The sequence below is a fragment of the Emydura macquarii genome, unplaced genomic scaffold (genome assembly GCF_026122565.2).
Source record: "Emydura macquarii macquarii isolate MOO-44397 ecotype Brisbane River unplaced genomic scaffold, CSIRO-AGI_Emac_v2 contig_2473, whole genome shotgun sequence".
NCBI lineage: Eukaryota > Metazoa > Chordata > Testudines > Chelidae > Emydura > Emydura macquarii.
The window spans coordinates 29076883-29100666 of record NW_027132610.1 but is presented as its reverse complement, the minus strand read 5'-3'; the positions used below and the strand labels follow the sequence as shown (position 1 = coordinate 29100666).

The following is a 23784-nucleotide window of genomic DNA, read 5'->3' as shown; positions in this document are numbered from 1 at the left end:
CGGTAGGAGAAGCGTACTCTAATTTGTTTGTATAAAGCCTGACTAGCAGAACAGGGTGCTGAATCTGAATCAAGACTTGGTGTGCTACCACAATAATAATCAAATTAGAAAGAATACTGCTTACTGTCAGTTGAGAACATTTTCAGGTACTTTCCCCAGCTCTAGTAATGAGCCAACTACTGTATTTTAGAATAGCATAGATTCCTAGCCTGGAAGTGACCATTGTGATCATCTAGTCTGACTCTCTGTATAACACAGGCCATAGAACGTCCCCAAAATAATTCCTTCTGTCTAGAGTGTACCTTAAAAATCCAGTCTTGTTTTAAAAGTTGGAAATGTACTTTCATGCTTAGTTGGAGAAGCAGAGGGAAGAGTTCCTCTGGTGGCAGGCTGAGTCCTCATTCCTGAATCTGGGCCAGACTACAGCCTCAGGAGCCAATCTGCCCTGTCCCTTATATTGACGAGGAATAATAAAGGAGTTAAACTTGATCTTTATTTTTTAGTTATTAGTTTTGCTAGTTAGTTCTGTCTTTGTTAGTCGGGGCCAGTGTCTATGACACAACTGCCCCATGCTGGCTCCCAACCACACACATTATGCAGTTGTGTAATATTAGGCAACCACCACAATCCAACAACTGCTTTGCTTAGCAACTCCTCATCCTCCTGCTTTGGGTTGTGTGCAGGCATGTCTGTGATAATCACTCCTTTGTTGTTCTCCTATAAACATTCTAAAGAAACAGTTTTGGAGTGAGTAATTACTCATTTTCACCCAACTTTTTTTATTTAGGAAACTGTTTCCTAAAACAATAAATGGGAATTTTTTTATCCGTAACTTCTACTCCTTCTCTGAGACTATTGGAAAGCTTGTGTGCTCCAATGATTCTTAGATCTATGGCAGTGGGAGTTTAAACTTCTGGAAGGGTCACCCAAACCTGACAGATCAAAGGGTAGGTAGCAGATAAAAGCAGTCTACTGGTGTTCCAGGTTGGGGGTTGAACAATAGACGAACAATCTATCCTTGTGTAAGAGTTAAGTTACAGAAATACAACAATGTAGCCATTCCAGCAAATAGAATAAGTACTATTGATTTGTAGTTTAGGTTACAGTTACAGCACAAGTGATCCAAAATCTTCCTAGTGATCCCCGCTAGGATCCATTCAAACACCCAATGCGTACATGCCACTCACCTACACTATGGCTGCTACACTGAAACCAGACCCAGAACAGGTAAGAGAGAAATTATGAAGAAGCTACCTGTGAAATTGCTCTGTGAACATTAAACCCACATATAATAGTAAACCAACAAAATTTGTTGCTGTTTTCACAGTACTTGTCAAGAAAACAAAATTATGTAAATGGGGGGAAAAAGTCATGTTTCTTCACAGCAAAACTTACTCCAACAAATTAAACACAGCAGCAATAAATGAGTGAATGTGTTGTGAAGAGACAGCTGTGTGTGTGTATATATAAAAGTATGTTTCTTCACACACTTCCTCTCAACTCCCTCCTCACCCCCAGGGGTACCTAGTGTACAAAACTATGCATGACAGTGTCCTCCTCTCCCTCTCCAGTCATGGTCTCCCATTTCCCAATGTTGTCTCCTGTCATGCTCAGGTAAGGACCTTGAGAAGCCAGTATCTATTCATTCTTATGAATAACAGTCTCTCCTCATTTCCTGTGAAGAGGTGTGTCTGTCTGGATATTGTAGTGCCTGCTGCACTAAAAAGGTGCCTTTAATTGGTGCTTGATGGTGGGCAGGACAGGCTACTGATATAATGCTGGCCACACATCCTCCCCTGTTTGCCAATAGTAGATTGCACCACCCACATTTTATCTTGGAATATTCTTCGACCATCCTATCATTTGGAGCAGCAGAGCACTTCTCCTCCTCAGAGTGGGAAGAGGCAATGTGGAGTTTCAGAGTTTTCCACCCTGTTCCAAGGGAGGAAGACATCTTGCTTTCTTTTTCATCATCACCCATTGTGGTGCTCCCCTTTTTGCAGCAACATATGATGTAGTGTTACCTCTTGGTCCTGATAGTGCCTTAAATAACCACAGGTAATGATTTAAGCTAGCATGACTAGCAGTCTCTTTTTCAAATGCCATGTTTCTTCTTTGAGTGCTTTCTCATGTCTATTCCCAATTTAGGGGTGCGTGCACGCGCCTCATGCACTGGTGCCAGAAAACTTTTTCCCCTAATGGTACCAGTACAAGCCAGCTCCAGCGCCCCCTGTAGTGGCATGCACATTTGCCTGCTTATAGGTGCCTCCGGCTCCCGCTTCCTCTCAGTTCCTTCTTGCAACCAGTGATGGTGTTGGAATGTCTCTTGCCTTCACAAGTTTTCTTCGTTAAACCTAGTGGTTTATGCATCGTCTTAGTGTATATAGTTACTTTTTTGGTTACAGTTAGTGCTAATTTGTTAGTTATTAGAATCACAGGGTCAGGGCATGTCGTGTTCTCTGGGCCTTAAAAGCCTGTGCTTCATGTCAGAAGTCTATGCTGAGGAGCGACCCTCATTGAAGTTGTCCAAAGTGTCTGGGGGAAGCTCACATCCATGAGAGATGTAAGATTTGTAAGTTTTTGCCCGCAGACTAAGAAAGACCAGAATATATGTCTCAGGGCTATGCTGATGGAGTCAGTTTTTAGACCAGTCATGGAGCCCGGCAGGTTGCACTTGGCACCGAGCATGGTGGCCTTGTTGTGCAGTGCACCTCTGGCGACATTTTCCTCAGCTCAGCAATGATCTCTCTCCCCGGTTCGGAAGAAGAGGTCAAAGAAGATTCGCACAGAATGGGGAATCCGTATGTATCCCTTGGCTAATTAGACTGACAGCTGCTTCCCATTGACTAATCAGGTACAAGTGTGTCATTGGGACTGGTGTGACAAAGGGCTGGCTAAGCACCCTGCCTCACACTCAAGGTCCCAGTTGATTTAGTATTTGGGTATAAGATCATTGTAGTACAACTTTGATAGTTGTGCATGACAGTAATGCAAAATGCTGCAAATACAAAAGGGCTGAATTACTTTTGGTGTAGGAAGACAATATATAGGTTTGATTTTTTTTCCACTTAAAATCTTAGTTATGATATTGCAAGTTTATAATTATATGTATTTAATAGTTGGGCGTATGACATAATGTTGCTTAGCTACAAACTATGGGCTTGATCTTCTAAGGAGCTACATTTAATGGAACTTCTGCTCCAATGCAGAACTCCATGGATATCAGTACTGGTGCTGGGGTGTGTCCATGCATATTGTTTTGCAGGATTGCAGCTTTTGCACCTTCCTTCACAGTTGTGAATGTTCAGAGTGAGATTATAAAAGAGGGTGGAACATGCTGAGTGCATCAGTTCCTTCCAATGGTAGTAGCAGACTGACCAGGAACCATGTTGTGTGATTGGATTTGAATTTATTGGAGTTGATTATTCAGTTTTATCTTCTTTCCTTTGTTAGATTTTAGTTAGCTCTTTTATTTGTTTTGTCTATTTAGATTGTAAGGTATTTGGGCCAGGGACTTATAGTACATAGTTTCTCAACCTGGGGTACGTGTACCCCTGGGGGTATGCGAGACATAGGCAGGGGGTACACGGTGAAAAATCCAGTGAAGGGAGGTGAGCAGCAGCCGCCGACTTCTGGAGAAGCCAGGTTGCAGCCACCCGTTTCCAGTCCAGTTCCAGCTCCCAGCTGGGAGGCAGGCGGCATCTGCCGGCTTCTAGGGGAGGCAGGCGACAGCCGCTGGCTTCCTGCCCGGTCCCACCTACTAGCTGGGAGATAGACGGCAGCCGCCCCAGTCCTGGGAAGCTGAGCAGCAGCTGCTGGCTTTTTGGGAAGCCATGCGGCAGCCACCTATGTCCCGCCCAGTCCCACTCCCAGGTGGGAGCCCAGCGGCAGCCTCCTGAGCCTTGCGAGCTGGGTTTGCAGCTGGGTGGCTGCCACCAACGCCCCCGGCTCTGAGCCAAGAGACAGCCTCCCATGCCCCAGTTTGAAGACCAGCAGCAGCTGCCTACTGCCTGCTCCACCCCAGCTTGGAGCAGGTGGCAGTTGCCCACCTCCTGGGCTGGCAGCCAGATGGCAGCCTACTGCAACTTGCCCAGGTGGCAGCTCCCCTCCTTGGCTCCAAGTCCGATGCCTAGAAAGCCAGGCAGAGAGCCCAGCTGCTTGCCTAGTCCTGGAGCTGGGCTCTACCCACAGGCTTACTAGTCAATTGAAATTGACAACCATGACATCCCCAGCTTTTACCAGTATAAAAATGTTGAAGGGCCCACACAGTGTGATTTGCCCCAGGCCTACACCCCCCCTAGGGACAGCCATGGGGAGTGCTGCTATCCACTCTGGTGGGCTGATAGTGCCTGTTCATACCTCTCAAGTTCCCACCTGTGTGAGGAGAACACCACGGACAAACAGCAGGGGGTTTTGTGATCTGCCACAAGCCACATAGTACTGCAGAACTCGCTTGCTTTATGAGAAATGCAGTTGTCCAGCAGTAAAGGGTAAAAAGATTGTATTTCTCAGAGTGGAAAATTGAGTGTTGGGGTACTTATTAAAATTTTCAGAAGTTAGGGGGTACTTGCTACTTAAAAGGTTGAGAAACACTGGTCTAGTACTCAGAGTTTTTGTACAGTGCCTACGATAATGGGGCCCCATTCTTGGGTGGTTCTTGTGCACTACTGTTACAAAAATGATTAATCAATAATTGATAATACTCAGGGTCATGGCACTCTGCACTCTGCCTCAGATCTAACAATACATTGGGTGCTCAAGTCCTTTCTCTTCTACATGGTAGTCCTTATAGTTCTTCACTTTGCAGGCAAGGACAATATGCTGGCATGTCAACTGAGCAGAGACTTACATGATTGGCACGAGTGGTCAGTCAAGAATTTGGTAGTAAATGACATTTCCTCCTTTTGGTGGTATCTGGAAATATGTCTGTTTGCAACAGATACCTCTCCAAATGTGAGAGATTTTGCAGGATAATTGTGGCAGAGAACCCATCCGTCTTCAATGCATTTCATTTTGATGGGAGATTGGGGTTTTCTCTGCATCCATCCCAATTCCTATAATTCAGTGAGTTCTGAAGTAAAGGGGAAGGGGTAAGGGGAGGGGGAAGAAGAACGCTAAGATTCCCTTGCTGCGGGAACAGTAGTTCTTGGGATTCCAGACCTACAGACCCAGCAGAGAGGTTTGATTGCCATCTGGGCTGAGACCATCTCCACTTGTCAGTGTGGTTCCATAGGAGTTTGACAGATCTAAACTGTCCGAATTGGAAATGGTACGGGAGATTCTATTAACTCCAGGAAGCAGTCAACTTATCTATGTTATGATTGTAAGGGTACAGCTTGAGGTATAAATTCAAGCTTGAGGAATACATTCTCACCCTAGCTCTGATCAATTTAGCATGCTAAAAAATAGTGAGTAGCTGCAGTGTAGGGAGGAGGTAGCCACACTGAGTATGTTCCTAGTGTCTTACATGTGTATTTGGTGTGGCTAGTTCCTCTTACTGCTATGTCTGTGCTCTACTTTTAGCATGCTAACTTGATCAGAGCTGGGGTGGGTATGTCTCCTCAAGCTAGAATTTATATTTTCAGCTTTAAGTGTAGAGATATTCTAAGTGGAAAAGGTTCACTTTATGGTTGACCAACAAGAACATAAACCCAGCATCAGCTGCTATTCAATCCATACATAGTACTTTCTATATTCTCTGTTTAAAAAAAAAAAAAAAAGGTCTTAACTCCATCTCTGCTCATTGCGTGTTTAGTCAAGCAAAAAAGTATATAGAGCCATGATATAGCAAAAAGGTCCTTGAAGTCATTAATCATCATCTGCACTGTGGCCAGAAAAGCCACACATGCGCTGGACTTTAATCTAGTGTTTACTCAGCTCAAGAGGCCTCTCTTTTAACCCATGAGAGAATGTTTGCTATTTCATCTTTCAATAAGACACTCTTTATTGTAGCTATTAAAACTGCTAGAAGAGAGGGAGAGGGAGCTGCAGACTTTAGTAGCTGCCCCCAACCGCACCCCCACCCAATGGTCTTTGAGAGTGTTTTTTTGCCCACACCTTAAATTTCTCACCCCATGGTAACTCAAATCCATCTAAACCAGTTCATAAACACTCTACCACTTTTTGGTCAGGCTTACAGCCTCTTTAGGAACCCAGACATCAGCTCTTCCTTTGTCTCACTTCTACCTGCTTATTAAATCTCTTCCCTGGTTCACCAGACATGTTTCTGAAGACAGACAGATACAATAAGGGTTTGTAAAGCAAGTTAGTTCTCCATCTCCTAGATGATATATTTAGGAATAATTAATGATGATTAATGACTTCATTTCAAAGGCTTAATGTCCTACCTTAGAATATCCTACCTGTCTTTCAGAGATCACCCTGGCTAGCAGTATGCAGTTGTGATCAGGCCTCTTAATAATTGTCCCTAAAACATTTTTTTGGCATAATAGATCATAGAAGATTGAGGTTGGAAGGGACCTCAAGAGGTCGTCTAGTCCAACCCCCTGCTCAAAGCAGTACCAACCCCAACTAAATCATCCCAGCCAGGGCTTTGTCAAGCTGGATCTTAAAAATCTCTAAGGATGGAGACTCCACCACTTCCTTAGGTAACCCATTCCAGTGCTTCACTTCCCTCCTAGTGAAAAAGTTTTTCCTAATATCCAACCTAGACCTCCTCCACTGTAACTTGAGACCATTGCTCCTTGTTCTGTCATCTACTACCATTAAGAACAGCCTAGTTCCATCCTCCCTGGAACCCTCTTTCAAGTAGTTAAAGGCTGATATCAAATCCCCCCTTATTCTTCTCTCTTCTAGCAGTGCATGGGATTCTTCCGTCCTAAGTGCAGGACAAAAGTTAGATGGAGATTAATGCCTTCTTTGGGAGGGCAAAATGCATTTTATACGTAAGCAAACACTTATTAGGCTACGCTTAGAGTTCATTTAAGATTATTAGCTTTATTAGTTATTATCTAGTGTTCATCCTTCTCTTATGAGGACACTGTCTTAATAAAACAGTAGTATTGCAATTCCTGTGACAATACTGTTCCACGGGTTTCTTTTCTCTTTCAGGTTTTAAAGTATGGATATATATCGCTGATGAGATTCTGCTGTCTGCTTTTTTCATCAATTCAATTTCTGCGATCTTGGGCTTTTCTTTGATTTGGGAATTGACTGAGAACTAACTTTAGCTGGAAGATTTGTTGACTAGCTGGGAGAGAGCATTTGGAGCAATAGAAAGAATCTGTCTCTATCCTTGAATAGGATTTATGATCACCCTTTGCCAGTAATATGGGTCTTGGATTTTTCCCTAGTTCTAGATCATCTGGTTGAAGCAATGACTTGAAATACCTTTTAAATTCTGATTGGGCACTTTGCCATAGTTAAACCCATCTGTCATTTCCAGGCCATTTGAAATTTTAATTTTCTCATTATCCATCAAGGCTAGAAATGGGAATAAAATTATTGTATTGGAAAACAGGAGTAGACTTTTCTAGTGATATGCAATACTTGTCTAAGCTGAAAATTTATCAGTAAATAGATTTTTTGTAAAATATTGAAACTAAAAAATATAAAGCATTTCAGATAACAGTTTGAGAATTTCTGTAGGCTCTTTCACTGAGTTGCATAATTCATTATGAGAGTTTGCAAAGGTTTTGCATTTGCTCATCTGACTCTTCTGGGAAGATGATTATATTAACTTGCTTTTGGTTGTTTAAGAGTGATCATAAAATCACTGCACAAAAGACACTTAAATTGACAAGGAGTATTCAGAGCTATTTTCCCCCATGTGTTTCTGTGCATCTCGACATTTTCGTGTATGAAGAAGGAAATCATTTTATATGTCTGTTCTCTTCAGAGTTTTTACACTCTGTCTAGACTGATCTACATCTTGGCTTTAAAGAACTTTTCTTTTTTTCTGCATGTGAAGTTTAAGTTGCCATTTTTCATCATGTCACATTTTTAATATATATTCACATGTACAGATTATTTATTTCAGTTATTTACGTTAGGTTCTTAAACAAAGCATTCTTAGCCAAAAATCCCTAATGCATTAATTCATCAAACACCTTAAACATTGAGTACAACTTTATTATAAACTCTCTCTCAAGATGTTACTTTACTGTGAATGAAATGATTTAAGTTCTTGTATAAAATTGCCGCATGCAGAAGAGAGAAACAGAACCGAAATTCATTATTTTATGGCAACATGACAAATAAGTCAAATCTCAGTTTTGTGCTTGGCATCCATGGCTTAAGTAGATTTTGGTAAATTAGAGTATATTAAGAATGACTTTAAATATGACAGATTACATTTCAAACTCTAAAATTGTGAACACACTGGAAGAGGGTGTATTCAAATTTCAGTAATGGCTTCTTAACATTAAAATATATTGAAAACTAAAAAATACTACCATTTATTTTCTTTATCTGTTGTAGGTAGCTTGTATGCAGCTCATCAATGCTCTTGTAACATCTCCTGATGATTTGGACTTCAGGCTCCACATCAGAAATGAATTTATGCGCTCTGGATTGAAAGAGATATTGCCAGTAAGTGGCCCTGTAGTCTATTTGCATTAATATTTAAATTAGTAAACTTGAGTTGGGGGAGATGTATAAAATACCTTCTAAAATAATATACAAGTCTAAATGTTAAAGGGTTACATATGAAAATCAGTTCTGAAAGAGGAATGAAATAAGTGTGTATAGCTTGTATTAAATCATCAGCACTAATTCTTTTATGATTTTAATGATAGAAAATATAAAACATCATGTTGTGCAGATGCTCTTTTTTACTGAATATTTAATGTTAAATAACCAATATGAGTTCTTGTAATGTTAAATATTAAAATAACAAACCTATGGAAGTTACTCAGAATTAAAGGACTCATTTCAATGTGCAATTACTAATTTTGTGTACCTTTCTCTTACCTTTTCTTTGCAGCAATTGAAATTTATAAAGAATGATGCTCTAGATATCCAGCTGAAAGTTTTCAGTGAGCACAAGGAAGAAGACATGATTGAGTTTTCCCATCGTTTAGAAGATATTAGATCTGAATTTGAATATCCTTTTGAGAGTGAGGAACTTAATATGTACAAATAATAATGCTTTAGTATCAGAAAATTCAATTCAATTTTTGTGTTAACAATGTGAGATTTTGTTACTCAATTTGACTGAAATCTTTTTCTTTACTGTGGTTAAACAGTATATTTAAGGCCCTATTTAACTTGCAATATTGCAGAAATTGTGGATTCTGCAGTATTAAGCTTCCACCACAATTTTGACTGTGGGAACCCTGCCAAGTATGGGGCTGATGAAAGGTGCCAGTGTTCTCATCCCTGGGCAGCTGACAGCGGAAAGTCACGGAAAAGTAATAGTGGACTATTGCCACAAATAATAAGGTTCATTATTACTTTTCCACAATTTTTCATGACTTGTTTACAACTCAGTTGCAATTTTTGGCAATCATCCCGCAATTCAAGTAGGGTCTTAGAGTATACTGCATTTTTGAAGTTGGTTTAAAATTAAAAAAAAGGGTATCCTGGACTGCAAATAAGAGTTCCTGTTTTCTTCTCCTTAACTTGTTTACTGAAGCAAATGATGTTTACAATATGCTGTGGAACACAGTTAAGGACAGTAGTGCCGAAGGATATTTTCTTTCTATTCTCCAGCATCTTTTGCTGATACGAAATGATTATTTTATACGGTAAGTTAAAATTGTGGTAAATATCCCCTTTTTAAAAAGCTCTTGTGTTTTGTTGTGCCAAACTGAATGATGGGATATTGCTTAAATGAAATAAAGTTAAAGATTAACTCAAAATAATAAATCAATTTTGCATTTTTGGGTTGCTATTACAGAAATAATTGATATTGGACTAATTGCATTATTACATCACAATAAGACGACGTAAAGAAGAGAATGGATTCTGAATGAGGAAAAAAACCCTGTTTGAACATGCTTATTTTCTTTTTGGTTAGAACACAGTAGTGCTTTAATGGCCCTGTCCATATTGGGATCTGAACTGTATTAGCTGCCTCTGTCGTCTATAGCACATTATTAAAACAAAACATAAAAATAATTTTATTGATCATGGAAATCATGTTAGAATCTTGCTAGAAATATGGCTTAAACACTAAGGCCAGGTGCATAAAGATGCAATTTTATTTCTACAAATGTTGATATATGAGCTTAAATTAAAATTACTTGTGCTCTTGCATTTTGAGTACTGGGTGTTCAATTCAGAAATGCACAAACTAAGTCTTTTAAAAATTTGGCCCCAAATAAACAAACTATAGGCGGAGCTGCTAAGTTCCCCTATATTTAGGCTACCAAATACTTCTTTAATTAAAAATTTCTTCTGATAAAATCTAACACCTCTGATGTGTTCAGCAAACCTTTGATGTTGGGGAGAAAGCCAGGGGGCCAGAGAAATGTCTTTTCTTTTGTTGAAGTTTGACAGAGATATAAGCTATTGAAAATAGCCATTTCTCTCTCTCACTAGCAAAATTTGTCAGCAAAAATTTAGGATTGTGCCAAAAACAGCAACAAAAACTACCCATAGATAAGCAGAATTTGACCTTCTAACTTTCAATCATGACTATTTTAATCGAGCTAAGTACCTTTTAGTTTGTGCCAGCAGGGTCTATGTGGGGCAGTTTCAGCCCAATATTTTAGAGTGCTCTACAAATAATACCTCAGTAGTCCAGACTGCAATGCTGTGTAGACCAGCCCGAAGACACCCTGGAGCATTTGCGCTTCCTGAAAGAACAGGGTCTGTCAGTTCCCTGAGAGTTCACGTGGATGCAGCCTCAGCTTCCTAATAATTTCTAATCCCTGATTAGGTATTTTATAGTTATAAGTAGACTCTTCTCACTAATCAGGGACCCTACACCACCCTGAGACATGATTTTTAGTTTCATCATCTCTTGATAGGTCCACCTCACTTACTGGACCTTAAACTTACTGGTTTAAAGAAAAAACAACGAGAGTACTGTAGCACTTTAAAGACTAACAAATTTAATTTCTGCAGGCATAAGCTTTCTGCAACCCACTTCGTCAGATGTAAGGAACAGAAATCACATAGGAGGTTTGTGTATATATACACACACACACACACATATCCAGAGATAAGTAACAACAATGGGGAAGGTAGATAAAAGCAAAGTCCATTCAGTTAGAGTAATTGAGGCCTATTTACAACCTTTGACATGTGTATATATATACCTCCTATGTGATTTCTATTCCTTAGATCGGATGAAGTGGGTTACAGCCCACGAAAGCTTATGCCTGGAGAAATTAAATTTGTTAGTCTTTAAAGTGCTACAGGACTCTCGTTGTTTTTGCTGTATACAGACTTACAGAGGTACCCCTCTGGTTTAAAGAAGTTGCAGCTGCTTTTCTTGTGACTTGGGGTCATCCACTTAGCCGTACTAAGGTGAGAGGTAGACTACTGAGCACAGCTTCCACTACTGAGCAACATTTATACCCCTGAACTCTATGATTCATAACAGGCAAATAGAGGGAAAGGAGGACCAGGCAGTGGAGGAGCACATAAAGGAGAAGAGGAAAAAAACAGCAGAACACATGTAAAAAGGAGGGGCCTACTCGGCTGGGAAATATATGCAGGAATAGAGTAGGGCTAGGTGATAAGGGAATAGGGGGAAAGAAGTGCAGAACGTATGGGTAGGGGAGAGAAAATGAAAAGTGAAACAAGGGTGGGCATTTTCAAAGGAAAAAAATCAGTTGCATTTAAAGTTAAAACTACTTACACGGAAAATACGTGAGCAATGTAGTCAGTTGTTGTAGGTGACAGAGATACTGTATTATCTTGAATGGCATCATATTGGAGAGGGATTTGGTCTGTGCTGCATTAAAAAGTTTGAGAACCCCAGGCCTAGTTGTATTTGCCCTTCAATGGTGAAATGCTGTGAACTTGTTGGGATTTAAAACTATAATTCTGTGGAGTGGATTCATTCTTAATGATTTGTCTGCTAATGTATTCATTCTAGAATGCCTTTGATTTATGACACTAATATAAGTATGCACTGACAAGTAAACACACTGTACAATGTTTTCTTTTTCTTTCCTTCTTTAGACCCCAGTATTTCAAATTAATTGAAGAATGTGTGTCCCAAATAGTATTACATCGAAGTGGAATAGACCCAGATTTCACCTATCGTAAAAAATTAGATGTAAATTTCAGTCATTTAATAGGTGAGACCAATTTTTAGAAATTATTACTTTGTAGAAATGCAATTGTGTGTGGCTGTTTGTTTTTTTTTTTTTTGTTTTTTTGTTTTTTTTAAGTAAAGGATTTAAATGGTACACAATATTAAGAACCTTATAACTTTGGTTTTAGATGTCTGTATAGATAAAGCAAAAATAGAAGAATTTGAAGAGAGAGCTTCAGAACTGTCCAGGAAAGTAAGTAACTTTGAAGTTATCTAATCAGAAATAGGGTTTACTGGATTGCTATATAAATTTTGTTGTCACTGCGAATGTGACAATTCAGAACATATTTTTATCTTTCAGTAACCATGTTTATTTACTAATTAGTGAAAAAATTGTGTTGTATGTGTGTCATATGCAGTAGAAGGCAAGAACCTAGAGCAAAATGTATCACATTCTGACCAAATTTACAGATACTTGGTAGATTTTTATTTTAAATTGTAAACATCAATCCTTAGCTTCAGATACCGAGAAATTAGTCTTATATGTGACTAGAGTTTGCATGTCATAAATTTTTTACTTAGCAAAATAAACTGGGAGAGATTGAGAATAAAAATTGACACATTTTATAGTCTTCACAGAATAGATAATCATTATCAGATTTAAATCTGTTTTCAAAGTCAGACCTTTCCATTTACTCCACATTCTTGAATACTGTATCCCCACATATAACTTTGTCTTGGTATAGTGGTATTCCCAAACCAATCATTAAAGTCATTTTTACTTTTTAGAGAAGTCCTTTTAACCTGATAGATACATGTATAATCTAAGTAAAATATTAGTGTGATGCCTGGACATCAAAACTCATGCATTAACCCAGCAGATTACAGTATCACATGTCGTACATTAAAACATACATGATACTATGCTAAACTGATTGATATATTTGGATGAAATTTGTGAAATATTCCATCTCTTGATGGCACTAGCGATTACTATGATTTCCTTCACTTCAGGAATAAAATATTCAGGAAACAGTTAACTTGTAGGAAAGCTATTGGTTTCATGTTGAAAGATCAAGGAAATACTAGAATTTTCTGAAGAAACATAGCAGTATTGATAATATCAGCTATAATCTCGTGTTGTTGGTTTTTCCTTACAGTTTGAAAAAGAAATTATAGTCCATCAGGAGACTCAGTCCTTACTGCAGAAAAAAGAAGAAAAAATCAATGAGCTAGAAGCAGAATTACAGGCTTTTAAATCCCAGGTAAAGGACAATATTAAAGGATATTATTCAATATTATAATGTCACTGGTGAAACAAGTATGTGTAATGTAATACTTTTCAGACCTTAATAGAATGTGTGAGGTTTTTAAAAAAGAAAAATTCAACTCATTTTCAAAACATAGTTCATTATCAATTTATTTTATTTCTGTGTATCACGAATGTTTCTCAAAAGAATTGTACTATAACATTAATTAGCTGTGTGAGTTCCCATTTGATCCCTGTTTTATGCCTGGGCTTTTGCTAATTAAACTAGTTCCTTATATTTCATTTGGGTTTTGCTTTCCTTGTCACATATTTCCTAAATAATTAACCACAAAGGGTAAGAAATTTTCTACTGGTAGATTTGGCATTCATCAGTGATCTTTATCCCACCCCAGGAAATTATTCCTTATGCAATTTATTTTGCTGAACCTTCAGTCGTGGGTATCCTGCAGAGAAAGATAACCTCCAGCTGAATGAGAACACTTTCTGATAATTTTTCAATTTCCAAAAGTAAACAGATTTTAAAAGATGACCAAAAAAGGGAGTAAATCCAGATTTTAAAGGAGATAACTTACATATAACTAGTGCACATTTAACATTTAGATAGGAAGAACATATAACCAAAGGATTTCCCAATGTATTATATCCAGGAGTAAAAGAAAGAGAATCTAAAAATTGATTAGAAGCACAGCTTCTTGAGTAAGATGTATATGTAGGAAGACAGTGAAATAAATTTCTTGAGCATGTTTTGTTGGTTTAGATTTTGAGCTTGTATAGATAGACTTCATAATTTTAGTTTCATTGACAAGTGAATTAGTTTATTTATATGTTCTGTGTTTGTTTAATTAGCCATTAATATTGTTAAATACGATTAAGGAGCTAAATCCTTATTTTAAATGCACATATCTCTTTACCAAAAACAAACAAACAAACACAAAAATGCCTAAAATCTACTTCCTCTTCAAAAAGTATTTATCTCTTTTCTTATAGTGGTAGACATTCAGGTTCATGGTCTAAGAAATGACCAAATCTTATATAAATTTCATGGAAAAAATGACAAAAGACTTATTTTTTGCTGGTGACATGAGGTGCTGTTTAGCTTTTGAGTTGTATTCTATATTTTAATTCACTGAATTAATATAGCACTTTAACATATCTTAAGGTGGAGGGAGGGATGCGTGCTCATCGTGCACACACTACAAATATGGACACATAAGTCATTTATAAATCTTTGTTTCCAATTTTTATATACTTCAAAAATTAACTGTTTTGATTTATTACACTTTTGGATGCTGCAAGTAAATAACCTCAGGCAGATCTGAATATTTAGTGCAAGTTGAAAAAGAAACCCTTCATTTCATCAGTTGCCTCTTAACATGGTTAATTTTGTGTGTTGTGACCCCCCCTCCCTCCACACCATAGCTGTTTTGTAGCATTGATGTATATTCATATTTATTTATTTTAATTTATTAGCCAAAGCTTGAAATATGTATCTTTTGGCCTACTAGTCAAGGTGACACAATCTCAGAACCATTAGCAATTACCTTTTGGAACTCAAGGAGGATGGGTGAGCTCCAAGAGGACTGGAGAAGGGCAAACAATTTAAAGGAATAGAGCAGTTGTGTACTATTTATTGTATTCTGATATTTTATTGTTTCCTGGTTTTAAAAGTATTTCCTGTGTTTTGCTTAATTACATAATCATAAAATCATAGAAATGTAGAGCTGGATGGGACCTTGAGAAAGTAAGTCCAGACCCCCTGCAATGAAGCAGGACTAAATAAACCTAGATCATCCTTGACAGGTGTCTCTAACTTGTTCTTAAAAACCTCCAATGATGAGGATTCCACAACCTCCCTTGGAAGCCAATTCCAGTGCTTAATTACCTTTTTAGTTAGAAAGTTTTTCCTAATATCTATGCTACATCTCCCTTCCCGCAGATTAGGACCATTACTTCTTGTCCTACCTTCAGTGGAAATGGAGAATGGAGGACTGACCACAGTGCTTTTTATAACAGCCCTTAACATACCAGAAGACTGTTATCAGGTCACCTCTCCATCTTCTTTTCTCAAGGCTAAATATGCTGTTGTTTTAACTTTTCTTCAGAGGTTAGGTTTGCTAACCCTTTTATCATTTTTGTTGCTCTCCTCTGCTCTCACTCCAATTTGTGCGCATCTTTCCTAAAGTGCGTTGCCCAGGATTGGACACAGTACATGAGCTGAGGTCTCACCAGTGCCAAGAAGAGTGGGACAGTTGCATGGGAGGTCTAGCATGATATTAGCCTTTTCCACAACTGCATCATGTTGTTGTCTCATATTCAGATTGTGATCCAGTATTATCCCCAATCTGCTTTCAGCAGTACTACCACCTGGCCTGCTATTTCCCATTTTGTATGTGCATTTGATTTTTCCTTTCCAAGTGTAGTACCTTGCACCAGTTCTCCAGTTTGTTAAGGTGGTTTTGAATTCTAATCCTGTCCTTCATAGTGCTTTCACCCCTTGGAAGTCATCTGCATATTTTATAAGCATATGCTCTACTCCATTATCCAAATAACTAATGAAAACATGGAATATTACTGGACCCAGGACTGATAGCTATAGGACCCCATTAGACACACTATCCTTGTTTGACAGTGAACCATTCTTAACTACTCTTTTGAGTGTGATCTTTTCAGAAGCCTTACTGAAATCAGTATATATCACATCTACTCCTTCTTTGAGTAGTGTCCCTACAGGTGCTCCAATTTAGATGGGCTAGCACCTCCTGTGCCTTTGATCAATGATTTCTCATAGCAGCATCCATTCAGACCACTCATGCGTGTGAGCCAGTCTCATGCCCCGTGCTATTACATAGTACTGCATGGATGAACCGCCCTCAATTCCTTCTCAACCACCTGGGCCTGAGATGGAGCTATCACAGTTGACATTTGAGATTTCCTCAACTCTATTTTTCTCTTTTTGCTAATAGTTAATTGTAGTGTTAGTGTTAGTTTTCTATAGTCACTAAATAATTTTAATATAGCTTCTTTCTTTTCATATTTTTTTCATATTTTCTATATTGTATTTAGATAGATATTAAATCAGTGATACTCAGACCACAGTGGTTCAGGAGCCAAATTAATAATCAACATTACCCAAAAAAGCCACAATAGTGTGAATTAATTGTTTCAGTTTCTCTCTCTCTAAATTAATTCTCTCAGCAAAATGACTGACCAAGTATTCTACAATTTTAATAACATAGTAAAAGCATCCTGATTGGTTAACTTAGGTTGGTTAATTATTAAATCACACATATCACAAATATCATATGCTGCAAAGAACCACAGGAGACACATTAAAGAGCAATTTGCAGCTTCTGATTATCACTGTATTAGATAGTTACTAGTTCTCTTTATTGGAAGGTTATCCCTGGTTCTCCTGGCTTCAAGGGTTGTCTGTCATGCTGGGAGGTGATCCCCGGTCAATGACGTATTCATTTCCTTGAGGAATCATACATTGCTCAGAAGTGAAACTTTTGTCTGGCAGTGAAATCAAGAGCCAGAAAAAGTAGAGAGAGAAAGCATTGCCTTCTCATGATGGAGAGCTCTCTATTTTTGGCTTCTGATCTGGGCCGAGGTACACACCCTACCCCACATGTCAATCAAAGAGGAAGTGTAGTGCCTTTACGGCATTGGAGCCCCACACCTCCAGCACTTTGAAAAGAAAGACACAGGACTGCTTTCATAAGTCCTAGAGAGAACATGGCCCTGACTCACCAGTTAGAGAACTTACCTCTAAAAAGCCAAGGTTGTTAGAATCATTCGCTGTGCTGGTGCCTCCGGTCTTAACAGTCAGGTTCCTCAGCTACCCTGAGCACAGCTAGACCACAAGGCAGCAAGGCCCAGAGAGACCATCGGTACCATTATCAGACTGGGGCGGCAAGAAGAGCTCTTCCTCTGCTTCCTTGGTATCAAAGAAGCCCACTCAGGCTCCGACTGTGCTTCCTCCCATGGAGCACACGAGACCTTCAGTACCATGAGCAACTGCTCTTCCTTCCAAGCACCCAAAGCCTGTGGTACTGTTAGCATCCTCATCCACAACGACCTTGGTGCACACTGCTGCCTAGGTACTGATAATCTTCGTGGTACTGCAGGAATTCTTACTTTCCTGGGACCTGGCAGTATCTGAGATACGCAACTCGCTGCTCCTCAGCTCTGATGTGCTGTTGGTACCAAGAACGTCCAGATGGCACTGGGTGAAGCTCAGGCAAATGATTTCATGTCAGATCTCTGCAGGCGCTCCACCATTCCTGAGTAAACTTGAGGAAGAGGATTCTGATGAAGACCTTGACTCAGTCTTCAGTGTCAGTTCAGGGCTCTCCTACTCACCTCTTTCCAGAAGCCTCTTCCAGAAAGAGGCAAATGTTCACGGCCCATGTTTACCATCACGTCTTGCTGATAGGAGCCCCTTAAGTGCCTCCCCCTATCCTCCTGTGCCTTATACACCTCCTTCTTGGCCATACTGTGTCCCATGGGTGGCTTATCACAAACAATTTTCAAGAGCATCAATTACCACCCTTAGAGAGGAGCAATGAGCATCACCTGCTCCCTCCAGAGACCTGATCCTGCAGAGGAATCCTTCGAGTAACAGGAGGTTAGAGTTGATGAAGGGAGTTCTCCTCGAGCCAATATTTCCTCTTCACCTCTGGATGAAGCAGTCATACCTCTTCCTCCATCTCTGGTGGATGATTTTAAATATTTTCAGGACCTGGTCAGAAGATTCATAGACTCCCTACAGATTTCCCCTTGAGGAGGTGACAGAATCTCATCATAAGCTCCTCGACATCCTCCCCTCAGCCTCCTCAGATCACATAGCTTTGTCTGTTAATGAGGCTCTTCTGGACCCAGCGCAGATTATCTAGCACATGCCAGCTTCTAGTCTGCCTACATGCAAAAGTGTAGATAAGAAGTATTAATCCCAGCAAAGGACTCGTAATTTTTATTTTCTTACCCCTCACCTATCCTTGGTAATTAACACAGTGAATGAACATGGTACTAAAACCATATGTCATGACAAAGATCAGAAGTGTCTGATATACTGGGGAAAAAGTCTTATTCCTTGGCCTCCGTACCGTTTATAATTGCCAATTATCAGGCGTTGATGGCAAAGTGCAACCACGAGAATTACACTAAACTGACCTCTTTCATGGACATCTAACGACAGAACACAGGGAACAGTTACAGGCAAATATTGCAGAGGGAAAGCTACTTGTCAGGATAACCCTACATGCCTTCCGTGAAGCTACTGATACTGCTGCCCGTTCGATCGCTACAGTGATGGTAATGAGAAGAGCGTCCTTGCTCCAACTCTCTGGATTCAAGTCCAGAATACAGTAGAGGACTTTCCTTTTGATTGGTCTAAGTTATTCGCAGATAATATGGATGAGTCTCTGCAAACACTGAAGTATTCTAAAGCTACCTGGCGTTCTCTTGGTATTGATATACCCACTTGCAAGAGAAAACTCAGCAAGTCTCAGATGACTCAGAGATCCTGCCCCGTCCAATTCCTTACCTCACAGAGGTCCTCTGAGCCTAAAAAGGGCAGAAATTGCAGAGAAGGAAATAGTCCTCTTCTCAGCCTCCTGCCTCATTCCCATCCACCTCCAAGCAGCAATTTTGACAGGTTTTGTTGAGAATCTGAATTGCCATTTTCATCCTCCTCAGCTCTGCTGATTCACCAGCCTTCCTTCCCTTCAGGTGAGCCTGGGAGTTGATCGCTGTGGAGAAGTGGGATTTGGAAATAATCTCCAAAGGTTACACCATCCACCTAACTTCCACCAATGAACACTCCTTTCCCATCCCTCCTCATGGACCCCTTTTGAGAATGTGATTCATCAAGAAATAGACTTTCTTACTTTTGGGAGATATAGAACAGCACAGAGGGGGAGGGGTTTTATTCAAGGTACTTCCTGGTACCAAGGAAGAGTGGAGGTTGGACACCCATCCTATATCTAAGATTACTCAACACCTATGTGAAGGCACAGAAATTCAAAATGGTGACACTTTCAGTGATAATTCTATCATTAGAGCAAAGGGATTGGTTTTTAGCCCTTGACCTTCAAGATGCCTATTTACACATCACTCTTCATTCTCCAATAAACAATTGCTAAGTTTCATTGTTGGCCAGGACCACTTAACATCAAGCACTTCCCCTTCATCCTTTCATCTCCCATGAGGGTCTTTTCAAAGGTCAAGTTGCTAGTTGCAGTGCAGATCCTCAGGAAAGGTATCTTAGTATTCCCTTACCTGATTGACTGGTTGTTGAAAGGCTGCTTCCTGGAACTGACGTCTTGGGCAACTTCTGAGGTCATACATCTCTTCCTTGAACTGGGCCTGCAACTGAACATACAAAAATCATCTTGACCTCTGCGTAAAACTTATACGGGCACATATCAAGTGAGTAATAGCAAGAGCCTACTTTCCTCTGTACAGGTTTGACTCTTTCCAACATAGCAAATCAATTCAGTTCAGCCTCCAGACTATGGTCAGCAATTCAATTCTTGTATTCAGGTATTCAGTTACTGGAACACATGGCAACCACCATCTTCGTTACATAAAATGCCATGCTTCAAATGTGCTGCCTTCAAGGGTGGATTAGAACTGTCTGTTCTTCTTCGAGTGCTTGCTCATGTCTATTCAATATTAGATGTGCGTGTGTGCCACTTGCACCAGTGCCGGAGATTTTTCCCTCAGTGGTATCTGTAGGGCCTGCTTTAGTGCCCTTTGAAGTAGCACGCATCTGCCCTTTTATGTAGGGTGCCGCTGGCCCCCCTCCCTCTCAGTTCCTTCTTACCACCTGTGATGGTGCTGGAATGTTTTCTTGCTGAGGCAAGCTCTTACAACCCAGTCCTCTTACAACCTTTTTACCTTTAATGTATATAGTTAAAGTTAGTTGTTAAGGGTTATTTTTTCTTAGACATGTACTGTAGGTCTGATGATGCAACCTGGGACCGGGCATGCCCTAGTCCCCGGGCTTTAAGATGTGTGTTTCTTGTAAGAAGCCTACACTTTTCAGCAACCCTCACCAGAGCTGCCTAAAGAGCTCGTGAGAGGCTCACAGGCGAGACTAGTGCAGGGTTTAGGCTTTGCACTAAAAAAGACTGGGAGGTCAGACTAAGAGCACTTCTAATGGAGTTGGCACTTAAACTGGCCTAGGAACCGAGCTGGTTGGGCGTGGCCCCAAATACATTGGCATCTGTGTGGAGTGTCATCCTGGCATCAACTTCCTCCTGGCACTGTTCACCATCCCTGATGCCGAAGAAAACCAAAACCATGCATGAAAAGGGGTGCGCACAGGTCCTGAGGAAGGACAAGAAGCGCACAGATGACCAGGCGAGATCCATGCTGGGCCGCTCGTCCCACTGGGGCTTGTGTGGGCATCATCCTCACTCCGCCGGGTCCCAAGCTCAACTCTGGATCCACCGCTGACTCCTGGGAGCAGCAAGGACCCCTAGCACCTTATGGTTCCAACCACCCCGGAGACATTCCAAGCAGTGAAGGTCCTCAGGCTGCGTTAGCTATTATTACTGGTGTTGTAATATTCAGTTACCTTCAGATATCTGCACTCACTCTACAAGATCCAGCACCACCTCAGCAAGAATGTTGCTGATTGTCGAAATCTGTAAGGCCACTACTTGAACATTTATACATGCATTCACCAAACACTATGTGATAACTCGCAACTCAGTCTCTGGTACTATGTTTGGCTTGACTGTATTCTCCTTTGTTCTGGACTCCCCTTCAAAGAACATTCCCACACACACACATGTTAGAGGGTACCCTTCATAGTCACCTACAGTGGAACACCAGCAATGACTCTAGTTTAAGAGGAGGAAATGGCTATTCAACCTGTACAGTGACTGTAATTCTTCAAGATGTAATGTTTCACTACCTACCCTATTTTCCCTCTGCTTCGGAATTCTCTGTCATTGAGCTTCATGATAGAGAAGGAACTGAGGGTGGCTCAGTACTGTAAAACGACATGGGGCATGAGACTGAGTAACATGCGTGTGTGTGCTGAACACACTGCTATGAGAAATCTCGGATCAAAGGTGCAGGAAGCACTAGTGAGCCCTAGCGGAGCCTAGTGGAGCATCCTTAAGGACACACATCTGGAAGAATTACAGTTACTACACAGGGTGAGGAACCATTCTACCCCTCTCCGTTCCACCTCCGCTAGTAACCCTGTCAAAGAAGGAAATTAGGTTGGTTTGGCATGATTTGTTTTTGACAAATCCATGTTGGCTATTACTTATAACCCTATTATTCTCTAGTTGCTTAAAAATTAATTGTTTAATACTTTTTTTCCAATATCTTTCCAGAAGTTAGGCTCATGGGTCTATAATTCCCTGGCTCCTCTTTGTTTCCTTTTTACAGATAAGTACTATATTTGTTCTTCTCCAGTCCTCTGTGGCCTTTTTTGAGTACCAAAAGATAATTGCTAGTGGTTCTGAGCTTGCTTTAGCTAGTTCCTTCAGTATCCTAGGATGAATTTCATTAAGCACTGCTGACTTCAATATATTTAACGTCTCTAAATATTCTTTAACCTGTTCTTTCCTTATTTTGGCTTGTTCCTTCCCCTCATGTTGTTAATATTAATTGTGTAGAGTATCTGGTCACCATTTGTCTATGAAGCAAAATAGATGTTAAATACCTGAACGATATTAATGTCATGAGTTATTAACTCTCCTTCCCCACCAAGTAGAGTATCTACACTTTCCTTCCTCTGCCTTGTTCCTAATGTTTTAAAAGAACCTGTTCTTATTGTGTTTTATGTCACTTGCTAGATGATTTTGTGCCTTAGCCTTTTTGATTTTGTCCCTATATGCTTGCTTCTATTCCTTTGTACTCCTCCTTAGCAATTTGTCTGTTTCCACTTCTTGTAGGATTCCATTTTGATTTTCAGGGCATTAAAGAGCTCTTGATGTAGCCACATACTGACCTCTTCCTATTCTTCCCATCTTTCCTTTGCACTGGGACAGTTTTCAGTTGTGCCTTTAATATTGTGTCCTCAAGAAACTGCCAGCTCTTCTGAATTTCTTTTTCTTTTAGATTTTCTTTGCATGGGACCTTACCTACCAGTTCCCTGCATTTGTTAGCCTGCTTTTTTGAAGTGCATTGTCCTTATTGTACTGCTCTCCACTGCTTCCTTGCCTTAAAATAATGAAATCTATAACTTCATGATCAATTTAATCCATTTCATTATCACTTCCATCAGGTCTTTCAGACATTTTAAAAAGAAATAAACAACAAATAGACTGTTGTCGGAACCCTCCATTCTTCCAGTCAGTAATATAAATCAGAACCAATAGCTAAAAGTGTATTTCTGATCTTTATAATCTTGTCAATCAACTCTATATTAAAAAAAGTTTTACAACTAATAATTGTCAAAAGAGGAAAAAGTTTATTTTATTTTAGATTTACATATATGTTAAAAAAGGCACCACTCCATATGCTTTAGTTGCCAGGACATACATAGTTGTTTGAGTATTAAGAAAGTATTAATTTAATAACTTAATTTACAAATACCAATAAAAACTCATAATTGCCAAATACTACTTGAATAGGCACTGTATACCTTGCTTTTGTTGCACCTACTTTGTAGTCCTCTCTTCACTCTTTTTTTTCCCTTTCCAACAGCAGATTGAAGTATAGTGTTTCCTTAATTTTCTTCAGTGTCTGTTTCACTTTTACTCTATGGATCCTGTTCTGGGGCTTCATCTGTTATCTCAGCCTCTGGCTGGTATGTGCCTGATAAGGATAGGTCCATGAATGGCTATTAGCCAGGATGGGCAGAAACACAAAACCATGCTCTGAAGTGTCCCTAGCCTCTGTTTGCGAGAAGCTGGGTATGGGTGACAGGATGAGGTCACTTGATGATTACCTCTTCTTTCATTCCCTCTGAAGTACCTGACATTGGTCTTTGTCAGAAGACAGGATAATGGGCTATTTGGACCATTGTCCTGATCCAGTATGGCTGTTGTTATAAATTTGAAGCCCACCCTCATCAAAACAAACTCTGATCAATTTTCACTCTGCTACAGATCATGCAGACTTGGGACAGCACAGTATTGATTTAAATTTCCAAATACAAAGTGATGTTATCTTCACCAGTGATAGAGCTAGTATGCAGAACCAAAGCTTTCTTCTAAGAATGTGAATGGCTCTTATCTAGGAAAACAGATTTTTTTCCAATCCTTTTTGCTCATGTAATTAATAATTACATGAATTAATTTTTGGGACCAAGCTGTGCCAGTGATGCCACTGGTTCTCAATCCTTGATTGCTGGATATAGTTCTTCTTGAGGTGT

The 23784-nt window shown here is 39.8% G+C and overlaps 1 protein-coding gene across 3 annotated transcripts in view; it reads left to right on the top strand.

The window, feature by feature from the left end:
- Window positions 1-23784, top strand: part of DIAPH3 (diaphanous related formin 3) — a 581492-nt gene that overhangs the window by 167975 nt on the left and 389733 nt on the right. For all 3 annotated transcript variants that reach the window (XM_067563206.1, XM_067563204.1, XM_067563205.1), the window contains 6 exons: window positions 8440-8550; window positions 8945-9063; window positions 9591-9707; window positions 12097-12215; window positions 12361-12425; window positions 13333-13437. In XM_067563206.1, the coding sequence (XP_067419307.1) occupies window positions 8440-8550; window positions 8945-9063; window positions 9591-9707; window positions 12097-12215; window positions 12361-12425; window positions 13333-13437 (636 nt within the window). The remainder of the gene's footprint in view (window positions 1-8439; window positions 8551-8944; window positions 9064-9590; window positions 9708-12096; window positions 12216-12360; window positions 12426-13332; window positions 13438-23784) is intronic.